General features: G+C 49.6%; 1 protein-coding gene across 3 annotated transcripts in view; it reads left to right on the top strand.

Annotated features, from left to right (window-relative positions):
• Positions 1–16,869, top strand: part of CABP1 (calcium binding protein 1) — a 58,429-nt gene that overhangs the window by 21,772 nt on the left and 19,788 nt on the right. Inside the window, exon 1 of one of the 3 annotated variants that reach the window (XM_082354498.1) lies at positions 14,294–15,020. The exons of 1 other annotated variant lie outside the window; for it this stretch is intronic. In XM_082354498.1, the coding sequence (XP_082210624.1) occupies positions 14,373–15,020 (648 nt within the window). In that variant the 5' untranslated portion in view covers positions 14,294–14,372. Of the gene's footprint in view, positions 1–14,293; positions 15,021–16,869 lie in introns of those variants that run through there. One more of the 3 variants, XM_082354499.1, reaches the window with a different exon arrangement.

Raw genomic sequence — 16,869 nt, 5'->3', positions numbered from 1 at the left:
GTCCCCACGGTCAGACGGGGGCTGGTTAAGCCTTTCTGCTGACGTCAGATTCTGCCTCACCGGGTACCGTATGGCTTGGACAAGTCATACGGCTCTCTCTGAGTCTGTTTCTTCCTGTGTAAGATGGAGATGGTGAAATTGGCTTGGTTATGAAGATTAGATGTACAGCATTAGATGTCAGGAGCCCATACCTCAAACACATGGTTGTTCTGTAGATTAGATAAAAGCTGTCATTTTCTTATTTATTATTACCCTTCTCCGGATTATAGTCTAATTGAGCACCGGGACGGTCAGTCTATTAATTGAGCAGCTACTATAAGACAGGTTCTGGGCTAAGCACTCTATGTGGAGTATCTTGTTGAATAGTACCTACTTCAGTTCCATGAAGTAGGTACTATTATTACCATCACCATAACATCACAATAGTATTGATATTATTACTATAATACTATTCTTTTTTAAATTTTTAAATTTTTTTAAATGTTTTTGGCTGCGTTGGGTCTTCGTTGCTGTGCACGGGCTTTCTCTAGCTGCGGCAAGCAGAGGCTACTCTTCATTGCGGTGCCTGGGCTTCTCACTGTGGTGGCTTCTCTTGTTGCGGAGCACAGGCTCTAGGTGCAAGGGCTTCAGTAGTTGTGGCACACGGGCCCTGGAGCGCAGGCTTCAGTAGTTGCAGTGCGTGGGCTCTAGGGAGAGTGGGCTTCAGTAGTTGTGGTGCGGGCTCAGTTGCTCTGCGGCGTGTGGGATCTTCACGGACCAGCGCTCGAACCCATGTCCCCTGCATTGGAAGGCAGATTCTTAACCATTGTGCCACCAGGGAAGTCCCACTATAATACTATTCTTATTATGAATGAGGAATATGGGGCTCCCGGGGTGAAGTGACTTGCCCAAGGTCACACAGCCATGAAGCAGCAGAGCTGGGCCTGAAATCCAGGTAGGCCCAAGTGCAGATCTTTTTTTTTTTTTTTTTTTTTTTTTATTTATTTTTGGCTGCGTTGGGTCTTCGTTGCTGCACGCAGGCTTTCTCTTGTTGCGGCGAGTGGGGGGCTACTCTTCATTGCGGTGCACGGGCTTCTCGTTGCGGTGGCTTTTCTGTTGTGGAGCATGGGCTTTGGGTGCGCAGGCTCAGTAGTTGTGACTCACGGGCTTAGTTGCTCCACAGCATGTGGGATGTTGCCGGACCAGGGCTCGAACCCGTGTCCCCTGCATTGGCAGGCGGATTCTTAACCACTGTGCCACCAGGGAAGTCCCCAAGTCCAGATCTTGAGCTTTTAAATATTATACAATTCTGCCTCCCAGAGCTAATGAAGCAGTGGGCCTCCTGGTGCTCCAGGATGTAGAGCCTGGAATCAGAGGAGAGTGACAGGGCCAGAGAGGGTCATGGTGAGAAGCAGAGGCCCGGCTTTGATTAGGGGGTCAGCAAGGGAGCCCAGGATGGGGTGGTGGGGTTGGGAAGTGATGTTACAGTTCAGGGGGCTGTGGCTCTGAGCCTCTGAGTCATTCAGACTGAGCAGCTTGACTCCCAGCCACAGGAGATGCTATTTATAACCCGCAGGTTCTAGCAGCCTCCGGATCACGGAGCCCTGAAGCTACCTGGGGCCCTTTGCCCTGGGCCTCAGGGCAAGGAGGGAAGGCAAGTGGTCAGGGAAGGCCATGGCCCAGCCTCCCTTCTCCTTGCTCTGGACTCTCCAGTCAGCACAGAATACACACTCAAGTACCCTGTGGCTCGCTCTGGGGGAGTCTGGCTTCTCATCAGCAAAGTGCCTGGCACCTAAGAGGCTTCAATAAATGATCGAATGAACGAACGAATGAACAGCCATAGCTTCAGACTTTTTGTTGGGTCAGATGATGTCATTTCTCTGCCCCAAACTCTCCAGTGGTTTTCCATTTCATCTGGAGTAAAAGCCACAGTCCTCACAGCAGCCTACAAAGTTCATACATGATGTGGCTCCTTTGCTGCTCCTGGGAACACTACTGGAATGTTCCTGCCTTGGGGGCCTCGGCTCTGCTTCCTCCTCCTGGAACACTCTTCCCCAGATACTGGCCTGTCTTCCTCCCTCACCTCCTTCAGATCTTTGCTTAAATGCCAACTTCTTAGTGATGCCTTCCCTGACCCTTCTACTTAAAATCGCACCGACACAGTATACTCCCAATCCCCTTTCCCTGCCTCATTTCTCTCTGTGTCTGTTGCCATCATCCAACGCGCTACATATATTACTAAGTTATCATTTTATTTTCTGTCTCCTTCAATTAGAATGTCAGCTCCAGGAGGACAGGAATTTTTGTCTCTTTTGATTACTGCTGTAACCCTACTGCCTAGAACAATGCCTGGCACATATATGGCACTCAAAAAGTATTTGTTGGTGGCATGAATTCACTGGGATTTTTCACAGACTTGCTGTGTGACCTTGGACAGCTAACCTCCCCTCTCTGGGACTCAGTCTGTTGGATTCAGTGGCCTCCCAGTTTGGATAGTCATAGGGCTCTATCCCTTCATCCTGCTTCCTGTGATATACATTTTTTTTTTTTTAACATTTGCTGAAAGGAGAGCTGGCCAAGGCCTGGCTTGATATTTTTCTCCCAGACTAGGCTTCTCTGTGCAGAGCTTTCGGGTCTGTAATCAGGCATATGCCAGCACCCTTATATCTACGTTAGGGGCTTTGAGCAGATGCATCTGTGTGAATGAGCCTCTACATGTGTTTGGGATGGGACATTCCAGCAAAATGTCAGTACAGGTCCTAATTCTGTCTTCCTGCTTCTTTTTGTTTTCAATGGAGCAAAAAGTAGACATTTCCAAGGGCATGGCTGACCCTTCTCCAATTAACTGATGGAAACACCAACTCCTCTGGAGATGCAAGGGAAGAGCTTGTTGGCTGTGAATCCTCATACCTGTAACAGGCTGTTTTCACTTCCTCTGGAACCAGCTGTGAGAAACCCACAGCAGCACTGCCCACTGTTGGATGAGGGAGGCCCGCAGGAGCACTGCAGCCTTCACTGGGGGTGCCAGGCCCATTTTAGATCTCATCTGTTCTTAAGGGGAAATGGATCCAAACTTGCCCAGGTTTCTAGAACAATCCCTGGCACATTTTCTTCCCTCATCTCCTCGGGTCTTTCCTCAAATGCCAACATCTCAGGGAGGCCTTGCCCTGACACTTAAAATTGCACCCATGCGATACGCTTATTCCCTTCCTTGCTTCATTTTTTTTTTTTTATAAATTTATTTATTTATTTATTTATGGCTGTATTGGGTCTTCGTTGACGCCCACGGGCTCTCTCGAGTTGCGGAGAGCGGGGGCCACTCTTCATCGCGGTGCACGGGCCCCTCATTGCGGTGGCCTCTCCCGTTGCGGAGCACGGGCTCCAGGCGCGCAGGCTCAGCAGCTGTGGCACACGGGCCCAGTTGCTTCGCGGCATGTGGGATCCTTCCGGACCAGGGATCGAACCCGTGTCCCCTGCACTGGCAGGCGGATTCTCAACCACTGTGCCACCAGGGAAGTCCTCTTTGCTTCATTTTTATCCATAGCACTTGCTACCATCTAACACACTACATATATTATTAAAGGGCTTTGGAGATTATTAGCATGTTCATACTCTATCTCATTTAATTACACGATCTTTTCTGGTTTTGCACACCCCGAACTTACATAGTACAGTACCTGGCATCTGGTAGGCGTCACTACATTTTTGTTAGAAGAATTAATTTTCCTGAGTAGCAGAAGGCAGGCAACATTGTCATTTTACAGATGATAATGAGGCTCAGTGGTGACATGACTTGTCTGAAATCATACAGCCAGGACATGAACCCAGGCAGGCAGCTGGCTCAGAGTTACTAGGGATGGAGAGAGGGAATCACTTCCCAGTGGTGACCACACTTCGGGAAAACCAACTTTACTTTTGAAAGATGAGGGAGGGCCTAAGAGAGCTTGGGCATTTGGGAGCCATAGAAACTTGGTTCAAATCCCAGGACTGTCATTACCTATGCCTGTGGACAAGTCCCCCAAACCACAGGAGCCTCAGTTTCTCTATCTGTAAATAGACACAGCAATCCCTACTACATAAAGCCCTTGGGGTAATTTAGTCCAATGCCTGCCACTGGGCCATGCTCAATACATCCCAAGCCCACCCTGACCGCCCCCACTGACCTCCTGAATCTCTTTCCCATTCCTACACTGCCTCCCGCTTTTAAGCGGACCAAGTTGAAATGCGCAGCTGCAACATCCGGGCCAGGGTGGAGAGATAACGAGCGGACTAATCCTCCCGCGCATGCGCAGCCTCCAAAAGTCACGTGGCTGGACGCCAGACAAGCCCAAGGTGCGAGGCTGAAGGAACGTTATGTTCCCACTGGGACTCGGTACTGTCATGTTCTCATCTCAGCTGGAGCTCCAGGTCTTGCAGCGCCTAGGTATACACTTGAGGGGGAGAGAGAAAGCAAAGACCTTCCAGAACCTCAAAGAGGTTCTTTCGACCTTTTCATTTTTGAGAGCTATCTTGCTGGGCCCCTGGGATCAAAGAATTGGTAGAAACGGCCACCATCAGGCAGGGCAGCCCTCCTGGGTTCAGTCAGGCAACAACTGAGCTTTCAGCTCTTCACTGGTGTTCGGATCTAGGGACACAGTGACACAGGCCCAGCTGGGGAGACAGACATTCCCTGGAAAGTGTCAACCCAGTGGAAACTGGAGGGGTGAGTCTGAGTTAGTCTGGAGAAGAAAGGAGAGGAAGAGGTTGCAGACAGATCTGGGGACAGAGCGCAAAGGCCTTCAAGTGGGAAGAAGCCTGGATGGTCGAGAGAACTGAGGCACAACGGTGGCCCTGTGAACAATTTTGGACTTGATCCTAAGAGCAGTGGAAAGCCATTGAGGTTGGGGAATGATGTGGTGTTTATGATCCTTCACTGAATAATATTTTTGCCTTGCTTTCTCATTAAAAAAAAAAAAAGGATTTTGAATTCCACACCTGCCAAAGTAATTTTTTGGGTTTTTTTATTTTTCAGAAGGAGAAAATAAGGGAATGGTAGAATATGCATTTACCTCCAGGATTAAATGTGCTAACAGATGCAAATTGCCTAGCATTCTATGTGTGGTCTATAAATGGTAGTTCCCTTATCTTTCCTCTGAATTCCATTTCACAATTTCTGCTATTCCAAGAGCACGGAAGGAGACCAATCCTCCCTACAGACTAAAGATAAATTTCATTTGAAGTACTTTAGATGGATGAAAAAACAGAATTGGTTCAAAAGATCAAAGGGTGATTATTTTACCAAATTATTATTCAAATAGTGAGGTCCCCCTGATCATACAACATATCATCTGATTTATGGAAACACAATCTCTATTCAACTTTTTAGGAACACATTTACAGCATAAAACAAGACCGCATTTCACCATGTCAGAGCCCGTGGCGATGTTATTCCTCACTGTAAGATTTCCATCTTTCTGGCCACGTAGTAGGCATTTGAATATTTGCATGGTTGATTTAAATATTGCAATAAATCTGCTAAATCTCAAGTCGGGGGCATCAGTTCTGCAATTCTCTCTTTATAGGTGTTCACATGAATTTTGATGGCATGAAAAAGCTTGTTCTCGAATTATATTTAGCTCATATAAACACTACTGCACAATTATGTTGTAAGGAAGAATTAGGTGTTATCTTTAAGTTGTTATTATAGCCTTGTGAAAAGGTGAACACTGAGAACAACTATAAAGTAGTAGCATATTGTATTATTAATTTTGCTACACTTTTTTTTTTTAAACTGTGGTGCAGGGCCTGGAACAGACTGACATGTGTGGTAGGTGTATCAGTCAGGTTCTGTATAAGAAGCAGATGGTACATTCAAATTAGATAATTTGAGGAGGTTTTAATAAAGGGACTATTTACAAAGGTTTGGGTAGAGTGTAGGGGAAGCCACAGGGGTAGTGCAGTACCCAGGGGGCTAGGGATAGCTGGGGTCTTTACCATTCCTAGATCTAAAAGTTGAAGGGAGGGAGAAATTCCAGAACCCAGAAAGAGAGCTGTGTGGAAAGGGCTGCCTTGAGAGGGAGCAGTGACCTTTTATCAAAAGACATAACCAACCTGAGGCGATCTGGCAGGGAGAGAACCAGGGAAATAAATACTTCACCCTCACTGCCCTTCTGCCCTCCAGTCTGCTGCTGCCACCTCCCGCTGGCTGTACCCAAATGGAAGCTAGAGGGTCAAGTTGATGGAGTCTGTACAGGGGAGCATCCCAGGCTAGATGGTGGATCGGAAAGGGCAAATAGAAAACATCTGGTACAGCGGGCTTCATTTCCAAGTTGAATAAATACCCGACATTTAAATCTTGGTGTCTTAGACAATGTATCTTTAGGAATGGCCCTTTGGCAGTAGGTTCAAGGTTATCATTCGTTCATTCTTCGGGTCTACTGAACATGCTATAAAAAGTATTATGCTGGGCATTTTGAGAGAAGCCCGGCAATGACAAAATTATCCCAGAAATGCAACGAATTCTCCTTCCTGATGCATGTACTTTAAGAACACATTCCCACTCTATCAAAGAAGCACTTGTTTAGAGCTCTGAATATACCTGTGACCCCACTGGACTCAAAATTAGATGCTGCTTCCTTCCCCAGAAGCAAGAGAGTTCAGTTCAGGCAAAGCGCCCAGGTTCCGAATCTGGTGGCTGGCAACCGGCAGTTAGGTTCCTTGCCGTGTTGGTACCTTTTAGGTAGTGGCTGAATAGTCATTTTTTCAGGCTAGGGGACCAGAAGAGGATTTATCAGTGCAATTCTGGAAATAGGACTTGCTCTTGTGAATGGAGTCGACTGTGGTCTCACATTTTCTCAATCTGTAAAATCATTACCCTCTTTAATGAGGTCCTCTTGGAAGAGGAGGGAACGGGTCTCCTTTAGTGACACGACTCTGACAAGCAAATCAATTCGTTCCATTTGTTTCCTCTTTGAAAACAGCAATCCTCGAGCGTTACATAATCTAATCTCCATGCCTCACTGGTTTGTTCTGTCCTCCTGAGGAACTGGCAGATGGTGCCAACGCGGAGACCCGCACACACGCCTCGCAAGCCTCATGGTAACGGGAGAGTTGCTCACGGTGTCTGTCTCTTTGCTGTGGGGTCCCTCGCTGGCATTTGTTTCCCTGGCTCAGTCTGCTCTTTAGCATTCCTCAGGCACCGCTGGCTTCTTGCCTTGGGCTCTCATTCCAAGATTAATTGGAAATACAGAAAGCAGATAAAAAAGAGAACAGAAAGTGAAGTTGCCAGGGCAGAGCATTTGCCAGATCTCTTCTAAAAGGCCTCCTCCATTAAAGGCTGAGCATCTTTGGAGAGTTTAGCTCCAGACCTTCCTCATCCAGCTGGTCCCCGTGTCCATCCTTGTTGCTGGGTTACACATAGCCCAGGGACGGGGCTGGCTGTGACAGAGCTGGGAGACCAGAGATCTGCTTGATAAGGTCTCTGAATTTCTCTCTCTCTCTCTCTCTCTGTTTCTCTCTCTCTCTCTCTCTCTCTCTCTCGCTCGCTCGCTCGCTCGCTCTCGCTCTCGCTCTCTGTGAGTCACATACCTGCAGGAATGATTGTTCCCCAGATAGGGCAATTGCCTGGATCCGCCTTCAGGCCAGTGATGTCATCCTTGCTTCAGGAAAATTATCTCGGTACCCTGTAAGGGAAGGAGCCTCCCAGCAAGGCCCTGTCAGCGAGAACCACGATGTTTAGATGTCCAGGCAAAGATATTGCCTATGTAGCTAATCTAAAAACGTGGAAACGGCAGCTTCCAAGGAAGCAAAGGCTTCTTGAGCACCCTGTGGTGGGTATAGTTCTACTGATACTTTGGACCGGAAATCAGCTGACATGCTCTGGCTGTGAAAATATTGAAATACGTCCATATCAGTTGGTAAATAGTTATATCTTTGCACTCCCAAGTGCCTCCCATCCTTCTGCTAATACGTAAGTCTGTTGAGAGGCTCTTATTTTAGGTGATTTCTTTTTTATTGATGTGAATCATTTTTAAAGTCTTTATTGAATTTTTTACAATATTGCTTCTATGTTTTTATGTTTTGGTTTTTTGGGCGCGAGGCATGTGGGATCTTAGCTCCCTGACCAGGGATCAAACCCGCACCCCCTGCATTCGAAGTCTTAACCACTGGACCGCCAGGGAAGTCCCTAGGTGATTTCATGAGCAGCTCTACCTTTCCATGCAGCACTGTGAACCTCCTTTGCTACTTTGTTTCCAACCGTGTGGTACCAGGAGGTCTGCTTGGTGTCGGGCCAGGCTCAACTCCAAGTGCCGCAGATGTAACTGCCCTGCTCACAGACTGGACTGTTGGCTGACTCGGATTTTGGATGGAACCTCCAGGCAATTAAAGCATAGAGCCCTCCTGCCTGTGGCACAAACATGGCTGGTCCTTGAGGGTCACATGTACCTTTATGTTGGCTGGTCACTCAGGATCCAGGTTGTATATACAGATGACAGAAACGATCTGTCTGAAGGAGGAAAACAAACCAAATCGTGTAGAATCTTCTTTCAGTTCCATCCCCTGCCCCGCACTGAGTCCAAGCATAGGGAACTAATTTCTATAAAAACAATGAATGCTTTGCTTCTTTCAATTTGTGACTCATTCCCTCAATGTCAGGTGAGTACCTACTATGCTATTAGGTGTCGGTCACCTTGCTAGGTGCTGGATATCTACTAGTGAATAAAACAGACCCTGTCTCTGCTTTCATGGAACATACAGTCTAGTGGGGGAGACAGATAATAAAGGAGGCCACCGTGGTTGGAGTGTCCTTAGGTCATCTGAACATGGGTTGCATTTCAGCTGATGGAAACTGTATGGATGTAATGGTGACTTCCGGTGAATTGTATATGGAGTGCATGTGTCTACACTGCTAGAGTACAGGGGTGTGTGGCATTAGTATTAAAGGAATAATGGCGGGGCGAGGGTCGGGGGGTGAGTTCACTTCCTGTATCCAGTCAAGATCTCAGAGAGGCTGAGAACTGCTTTGGATTAGGGAAAGAAAATAAGGAATATTCTGAATGAGAATGATGATGATGATATATTTAATATTTGGAGATCAGGTATGCTGTTCTTAAAAGAAGATGGTAACTTCTGACCAATCAGTCATCGGTAGGGGATAGAATTTCTCTCATCTATGCTTTTTCTCTCCTTTGCCCTTGAAACCAGGGAACAAATAAATATAGAACTTGCTAGCTAGGAGGAGGGGTACAAACTGCACCCCCAAAACCATGGATGCTTAATGGCCTACGTAGGAATCAGCTCGTGACAACCTCGGCCTCACTGTCAGAGCCTCTTCCCAATGGAATTCAGTCACCATTATTTTGAAAATCATAATTCATATCCCTAAAACAGTTTGGTAGTTGGTTATACTTGTCAGTATTAATTATTTTTGCTCTGTCTGTCCCGCTTGTTTGATTTTTCTTTGTATTGAGTTATAATTTATACACAGCAGGATGTCTAGTCTCAAATGTACAGTTCAGTTTTGACATATGCATATATATTCTTATAACCCACATCCCTTTTCATTTTATTTTAAAAATCTTGGAATCCTCTTAAGTGATGAACATTTGAGTCCAAAGGCAGATTTCTGAAAAGGAATCCCCTATTCAGTCCACTGACTGTCCCCTCCCCCCACCCCCTGGAAAAAAATTCTCATCCAATCCTTTCCCGAGTTCCCCAATCACCACAGAGGACTTAAAGCCATAAGAACATTTTGTAATCCCAGCTTTCTGAAACCTAACAGAGAGATTTTTGTCATTTGAAAACAAGGAAGAGATTAAGTACGGAATTTGATTCTGACAATGGCAGAAAGGAACCAGCTAGACAAGAAACGTCCTGGAGAAGTAATCCAAGCACCGCTGTCCAAATGCTCCCCACCTTTTTCACGACTCTGAATGTGACATATGGTTCTGTTCAGGACAGAAAACTTTTTAAAGGAGTTTGCTACAGGGACATGATATCATCAGACTGAGGTATTTTAAATGAGAGATCCGTGTACATTTTAAGAATTTTGCCCTTAACCCTGACTTACTCATCTGAATGGATGCTCTTAGAAATGAGACACAGGGACTTCCCTGGTGGCGCAGTGGTTAAGAACCCGCCTGCCAATCCAGGGGACACGGGTTCGAGCCCTGGTCCAGGAAGATCCCACATGCCGCGGAGCAACTAAGCCCGTGCGCCACAACTACTGAGCCTGCGCTCTAGAGCCCGCGAGCCACAACTACTGAGCCCACGTGCCACAACTACTGAAGCCTGCGCGCCTAGAGCCTGTGCTCTGCAACAAGAGAAGCCACCGCAATGCGAAGCCCACGCACCGCAACGAAGAGTAGCCCCCGCTCGCCACAACTACAGAAAGCCCGCGCGCAGCAACGAAGACCCAACACAGCCAAAAATAAATAATAAATAAATAAATTTATTTAAAAAAAAAAAGAAAGAAAGAAATGAGATGCAAAGATAGCTAAACACACTGTTCTCTCTAGACTAATGTCGTGGTCCCAGACCCATCTTCTCTATTTCACTGCCCTTGTGTCTTTCCAGCACTCCAAAACAGCTCTTCTTTTGCATAACTTTCACCAAGGGTTTTGCAGTCAAATAATATAGCAACATGTAATTACTTAATAATTATAATTTGTATAACATTTAAAGGCAAGTGAGAGGCTTTATGTGAAAGTGCTTTTAAAGCTATAAAAATATGTATAATCCAAAAGGATTATTTAAAAAATTATTTCTACGTGGCAGGACACCTTGCAGTAACTATACTCCCATTATAGCAATAATCAGAGAGGCAAGCCATTCTCATTTTCCACGTGCAGAACTTCCCATGTCTTAACAGTGACATTTCTGAAATATTTCCTGAATCTGACCCAGCCTCTACATTTAGGCCTTATTACCTCCCCATCAGGCTTACAATCCATAAAGAAAGGCATGATGTTCCCTTATTTACTGCTCTGTTCCCAATGCCTAGCACATGGTGGGCACTCAAGCATTTTGTTACATAAATGAACCTAATTTCCTGGTTGGTCCTGCCTTCAGTGTCCTTTTAGTTTACTCCACGATACATCAGCATGATCTTCAAAAACACAGTTCTGCTTATGTCCTATATACACTCATAAAACCTTCGAGGACTCTCTGTTGTCTGTAGAATAAAGGACAGACTCCTGAATATCACATTCCAGAGCCTTCATGGTCTGGTTCCAACCACCTTTCCAGGCCTGTCTTCCAGCCCTTATCCCCCTGCCCCGCCAAACCGTTAGATAGTTTCCAAACACCCTCTGCAGGTTCACACTCCCAAGCCTTCACCAAAGCTGTCCCGCCTGCCTGGAATGACCTTCCTTTTACCTTCCTTATTCACCTGGTGGAATTTCACTTCTTCAAAACGCAGCTCAAATGTCACCCTCTCTGATGCTTCTCCAACTCCCGTAAGGGTTCCACTTTGGCGCTCCCATATAAGCCTGCTCGTCCTTCCCTTATTGCATGCTACCCATTATATTATAGCGGGGTTTATCCTCTCTTTTTTGTTTTTGCAAATTCCCGGAGAGCAGGAACTGAATCGTACCGTGATTCTTTACACATCTCCTGAATCTGACCACTCCTTCCCGCCTCCCCCACTATCAAGCTAGTCCAAACCACCACCCTCTCTCGCCTGTGCCACACGACAGCACCCGACCGTCTCCCCCTTGCCACACCGCCATCCAGCAATGGACTTGCTGCAAAGCCGCCAATGCTCCTCAAACAATGTAAACAACCAGATGCCTCGCCTCTACTACAGACCTGCTAGTGGTTTCCCTTGACACTTAAAAAAAAACCAAATTGGACTTCCAGAGGACTTCCATGGTGGTCCAGTGGTTAAGACTCCGTGCTTCCAATGCAGGGGGCACGGGTTCGATCCCTGGTCGGGGAAGTTCCGCATGCCGCATGACCAAAAAACAAACAAACAACAACAACAAAACCCCAAAGCCCTGGACTCTCTGGCCCCTGCCTTCCTCACCAGTTTCATCTCTATCACTCTCCCCCTTGCTCATGCCAGCCCCACTGGTCTCTGCTTCTCTGTGACTGTGCTCATTCCCTCCTTGGGACTTTTGAACTGTCTCCCCTCTGCCAGAAAATTGCTTCCCCTGGATATATGCCTGCCTCGCTCCCTTCCTTCATTATGACCTCTGCTCAAACATCCCCTCCTTAGAAAGGCCCTCCCTAATCACCAGCTAAGATAGCACCCTCCATTAAGCCCTCCTCTCCTACCTGCTTTTAATCTCTTCACGGCACTAAACCACCAGCTGGTCACTATTAATTATCTGTGCATCTCTAGTTGTTCATTTGTTGCTAGGGATACAGACTTTGTTTTGTTCACCAACGTGTCCCTGGTACCTAACACAGTGCCTGGCAAACAACAGGCACTCAAGTGTTTGTGGAATGAATGGATGAATCTGTGTATCCCAGGTGCCTAACACAGTGCCTGGTTCTAGATGGATTTGTTAAGTAAATGACCAAATTAACGAATTTTACAAATGAAATGGCATCTTGGCCTATATCCACGATAATCCAGGATCTGGAGGCATGTGTTTCATCCATTTGCTCCACGAACATAATTTTGATTTGTTTTATTTACTCTAAGTTCATAGGTGATGTAACCAAGTTCTTCACTTTTTTAGAAACTAGTCTCTGACTGAGGTCTTGCCCAAGAATATTTAGGGAATTTCAGAAAGCTCACCAAGAGGGGCACAGTGGGGATTTAGATACCCTTCAGCCCACTGCTTTCAAAAGCTCCTGGGGGATTCGGATAAGGTACTTTATCTCCTGTGATTTATCCAGAATGTACATTTGTTGTTAATCCTGCCCAACACTGATTATTCTCAGGGCTGGAACAGGTAAGACACTGATTGACCTCAGACTCCGAGAGAGTGGACATGGCAATGAGGCTTCAGGGCTACTGCACCCCAGCCAGCCTCAGTATTTGTGCTTTAGGAACCTGGGAGTTCCTAAACTCCCAGGCTTTGATGTGGCAATTCAGCCCCTGAGAGTAGGTGAGCTGGGGAACAATTGCTGGAGAGCAAGAGGAACTTCCCTTGTTCGCTTTGGCCTCTGGGCAGTTGTTTTTCCCACCCATCCTGTTTTTCTTAATTCCTTGCATATGGAATGATATGTCTGCATATGCAGACAGTGCAGAGAAGGATGAACCCCTGGCATGAGTGAAGTGTAGCATCTGTCCATCTGTCCTTCTATTGAGGCCAAGCGGTGACCAGACTTGCCCTATTCTCCTGCATGGATGGCATCAGGGCCAGAGACCAGAACAGGGAGAGCCTGGGAGGTTCACACCCCACTCCTTCAAATCTCCAGTACCCCATTACTAAACAAGAGTAGGGGATGGGGCCTCATAGGCGCAGAGGGAAGGGAACTAGCTTAACTGCACGTGCGGCCGTGTTGCAAACACTAGACTAGGCCTTTTATCCGATGGTGTCATCGGATGTCAAAGAGAAGTTAGTTATGATTATTATCTGCATTTTACAGAAGAGGAAAACAAGGTTGAGAGAGGCTGATGACACTTGCCCAAGTTACCCAGATGGTAAGTGGCAGAGCTGGGGTTTGAGATTCAAACCAGGCCTGTGTGACTTCCTGGCTGCCTACCAAGAGCAGGAATTTCTTTAACATCTAGAAGGGCAAGAGGGTGAGAGGGGGGACAAGAGGTGGAGGGGCAGCAAATGGGTCTTACCTGAGACTTGAGCATCACCAGACCCTGCAAAGCCCAGGTTAAGTGGATACCACCTGGCTTCTGTTCTGAGAACTGAACATCCTGTGGCTGCTTCACCAGAGTCGTCCTGGTCCCACTCCAGGGTACTGGGAGTGGGTGAAGCCTCCATAGAGTGGAGTCTTTCCTTCCAGCAGTGTCCTTCCCCGCCGTTCTGGCTCTGGGCTTTGTAGTGGTGGTGTCATGCATAGCGTGCTTTCATCCTCCTTGGGTCTTGAGTTTACTTCCTTCACCTCTCTCGTCATCGTTTCCAAAGTTGTACCCCGTGGACGGTGAACCCCGCCAGCATTTCTGGACGTTCTGGCGGTTCTGGGTCATTTGGGAACCTCCGGGCGTGTTAAGGGGGACTGCCGGCGCCACCAAGGTCTGGGCATCTCTGGGGCCCTTCGCCAAGCCCCTTCCCTCGCGCTCCCGGCGCTCCCGGCTACGCGCCGCAGCGCCCCCTCAGCCGCCAGGGGCCGCCGGGAAGCGGGGCTCCTCGAGCGCGGGGCGGGGCAAGGGGCGGGGCGCGGCGGTACCTGGGCAGCCGGGGAGCCGGGGGTGGGCTCTTCTGGGACAGCCGGCGGCCCCCCCAGATTCGCACCGCCAGCCGCCGGGGAGCTCGGGGCTCCAGGCGTAGAGGCTGCGCTGTCACATGGGCGGCGGCGACGGGGCCGCATTTAAGCGGCCGGGGGACGGCGCCCGCCTCCAGCGCGTCCTCGGGCTCGGCTCCCGCCGGGCGCCCCGCTCTCTGCCCGCCGGGGGCCCAGCGCCGCGCCGCACCGCTCCGCCCCCGCCGGGCCATGCGAGCGCGGGCCCCGCCGCGATGAGCTCGCACATCGCTAAAAGCGAGTCCAAGACGTCGCTGCTGAAGGCGGCGGCGGCGAGCGGGGGCAGCCGGGCTCCCCGCCACGGCCCTGCCCGGGAGCCAGTGCTGTCCAGCCGCCGGCTGCCCGGCCCCTGCCCGGGCACGCCGCCGCCGTCCGGGGACCCCAGTTCGCGGAGGCCCCTGTGCCGGCCGGCGCCGCGAGAGGAGGGCGCGCGGGGGAGCCGGCGCGGGCTCCCCCAGGCGCACTGCAGGCCCCGGGAGGCGCCGCCGGCCGCGGCGTCCCGACCTTCGCCGCCGTCGCCGCTGCCGCCGGCCCGCGGGCGGGATGGGGAGGAACGGGGGCTGTCCCCGGCGCTCGGCCTCCGGGGCTCTCTACGAGCCCCGGGTCGCGGGGACTCCGCTCCAGCCGCCGCGTCCGAGGCAGACCCGTTCCTCCACCAGCTGCGCCCCATGCTCAGCTCCGCCTTCGGCCAGGTAAGGGCCGCGCCTCCCGCCTGCTCCCTGGAGAGACGCTCGGGACCCTGCCGCGGCTGCGCGCCCACAGCCCTCCTCCCGCTGCCCGCGGGTCCCCGGGTCACGCTCCTCTGGTCCTCCCGCCGCCCGGCGCCCTAGCCCGCGCGCCTCCTCCCCCGTGCCTGATTCAGCACCCTGTGCGCTGTCCACGCTCCGGGCGTCTTCAGGGCGAGGCCCCACCGCCTAGCTTCCCTCCACTTGCCAGAATGAGCCAGTCCTGGACGGGAGCGACCTCCACAAACCGCCTGGAAATTTGCAGGGGTCAAGGAGGGGTGCTCCGAGCAGGTGGCGCCAAACCCACTCCTCCGGCCTCTGGCCAAGACGGCCAATGAGCGACCCAAGAGAGCAATGGGCATGGAGTGTGGGGATCAAGAGTGGGGACCTCGGGGTACACAGCTTTGCTTGGGGATGAGGGACCCTAGCCATTGCCTGTGGTGGCCCCAAAGACCTGGGAAAAGTTAGGAGAGCTAAAAATATGAGAAAAGAGAAGTGTCTGGGTAGGCATGGAGGGATGTGCAGAGCTATGGCTCAAACTGGAACTTTGGGGGTATTTTAAGGAGGTTGTCATCTAGAGATGCGATTAAGACAGTAGTGGGCAGTTGTCGAGTTGTGGGACATCGAATAACACCCAGAGACCCCTAGTCTGAGTTAGTGTGTATTCTAGGGTCAGAAAGGTCACTAAGGGGTCATGAGTGGCTCGTTTTGTTTATTTTCTCTCAAGAACCCCAAGCAGCTGGGCATCTGCCCTTTAAAAATGGCCCCGTGGTCATAATCCAGGTCTACAGTTAGGGGCTGTGCTGCTGGGGAGAGAGGCTCAGCAGAAAGGAACCTGTGAACTCCTGAGCAAAGCCAGGATTTCCTCTAGTTCTGAGTCCATAATTAAGTCAAACTCGTTGGCACAGCATGGACACAGTTCTGCGGCAGCCGAGGAGGGGTGTAACACAGGTCTGATCAGAGTGTTTGCGTGGTGTGTGGGCGAAGGTGGGGCTTGTGCGTTTCTGTGCTAGGATGTAGCGTAAAGAAGCCGTTTCAAGCTCCTGGCTTGCCATGCTGGATCAGAACTCCAAGGAGGCCGTGCGTGTTTTGCTTCAGATCTGCACATTCCTTTTCAAAATACTACTCTGCAGTGGCTGATGCCGGTGGAGGTCTGACATGAAGGCAGCTGCACGTAGACTCGGGTTGCACGGGGCTGCTGTGGTGGCGTGATAGGGCAGCAGTGTGGCTTTGTTCCTGCCAGGAGCCCTCGTTAGCCAAGTTATCTGGAAACGGTTCTCCAGAGTAGAGATTTGAATGCAGAGCTGTGAAAGTTAGTGCAGTGATGTGTTGAAGAGTTGACTGCGGTGGCTTCTGTATTAGTGAGGGGGTGTCAGGTGTTAGGGCAGGAGTGGTCTGGATTGCAAAAGGGATACTGTGTCGTTGAATTGGTGACAACTTTTCATCCATTTATCAAATGTATTTTGATCGCCTACTTTGCCCAGGCATTTGCTGGGCACTATGGAGATGAAAGTGGACAGGATAGCCGGGGTTCTGGCTATTTTGGAGCTTACAATCTAGCAGTTTGGAAGGGTTGGTCATTGGCCCAGGATCACACACTTTCTGGTTATTTAGTTTGCCGGTGATCTGACTTTGTTTCTGGAAAAAGGGCCCTTTCTTTCCAGTCTTGCCGAAGTTGCCTGCCTGGGCCCTTTGTGAGCTCAGAGCATTTCAGCTCATGTGCTTTTCTTCCTTCTTCTACTTTCTCAGTCATAAAATGAAGGCTGTTCTCCAGCCCCATGTTCTGAAATGTCACCAGGGTCACCTGAGTCAGGAA

This window comes from Balaenoptera borealis (genome assembly GCF_965194805.1).
Source record: "Balaenoptera borealis genome assembly, chromosome: 14".
Lineage (NCBI taxonomy): Eukaryota > Metazoa > Chordata > Mammalia > Artiodactyla > Balaenopteridae > Balaenoptera > Balaenoptera borealis.
This window is presented reverse-complemented; position numbering and strand designations above follow the sequence as displayed.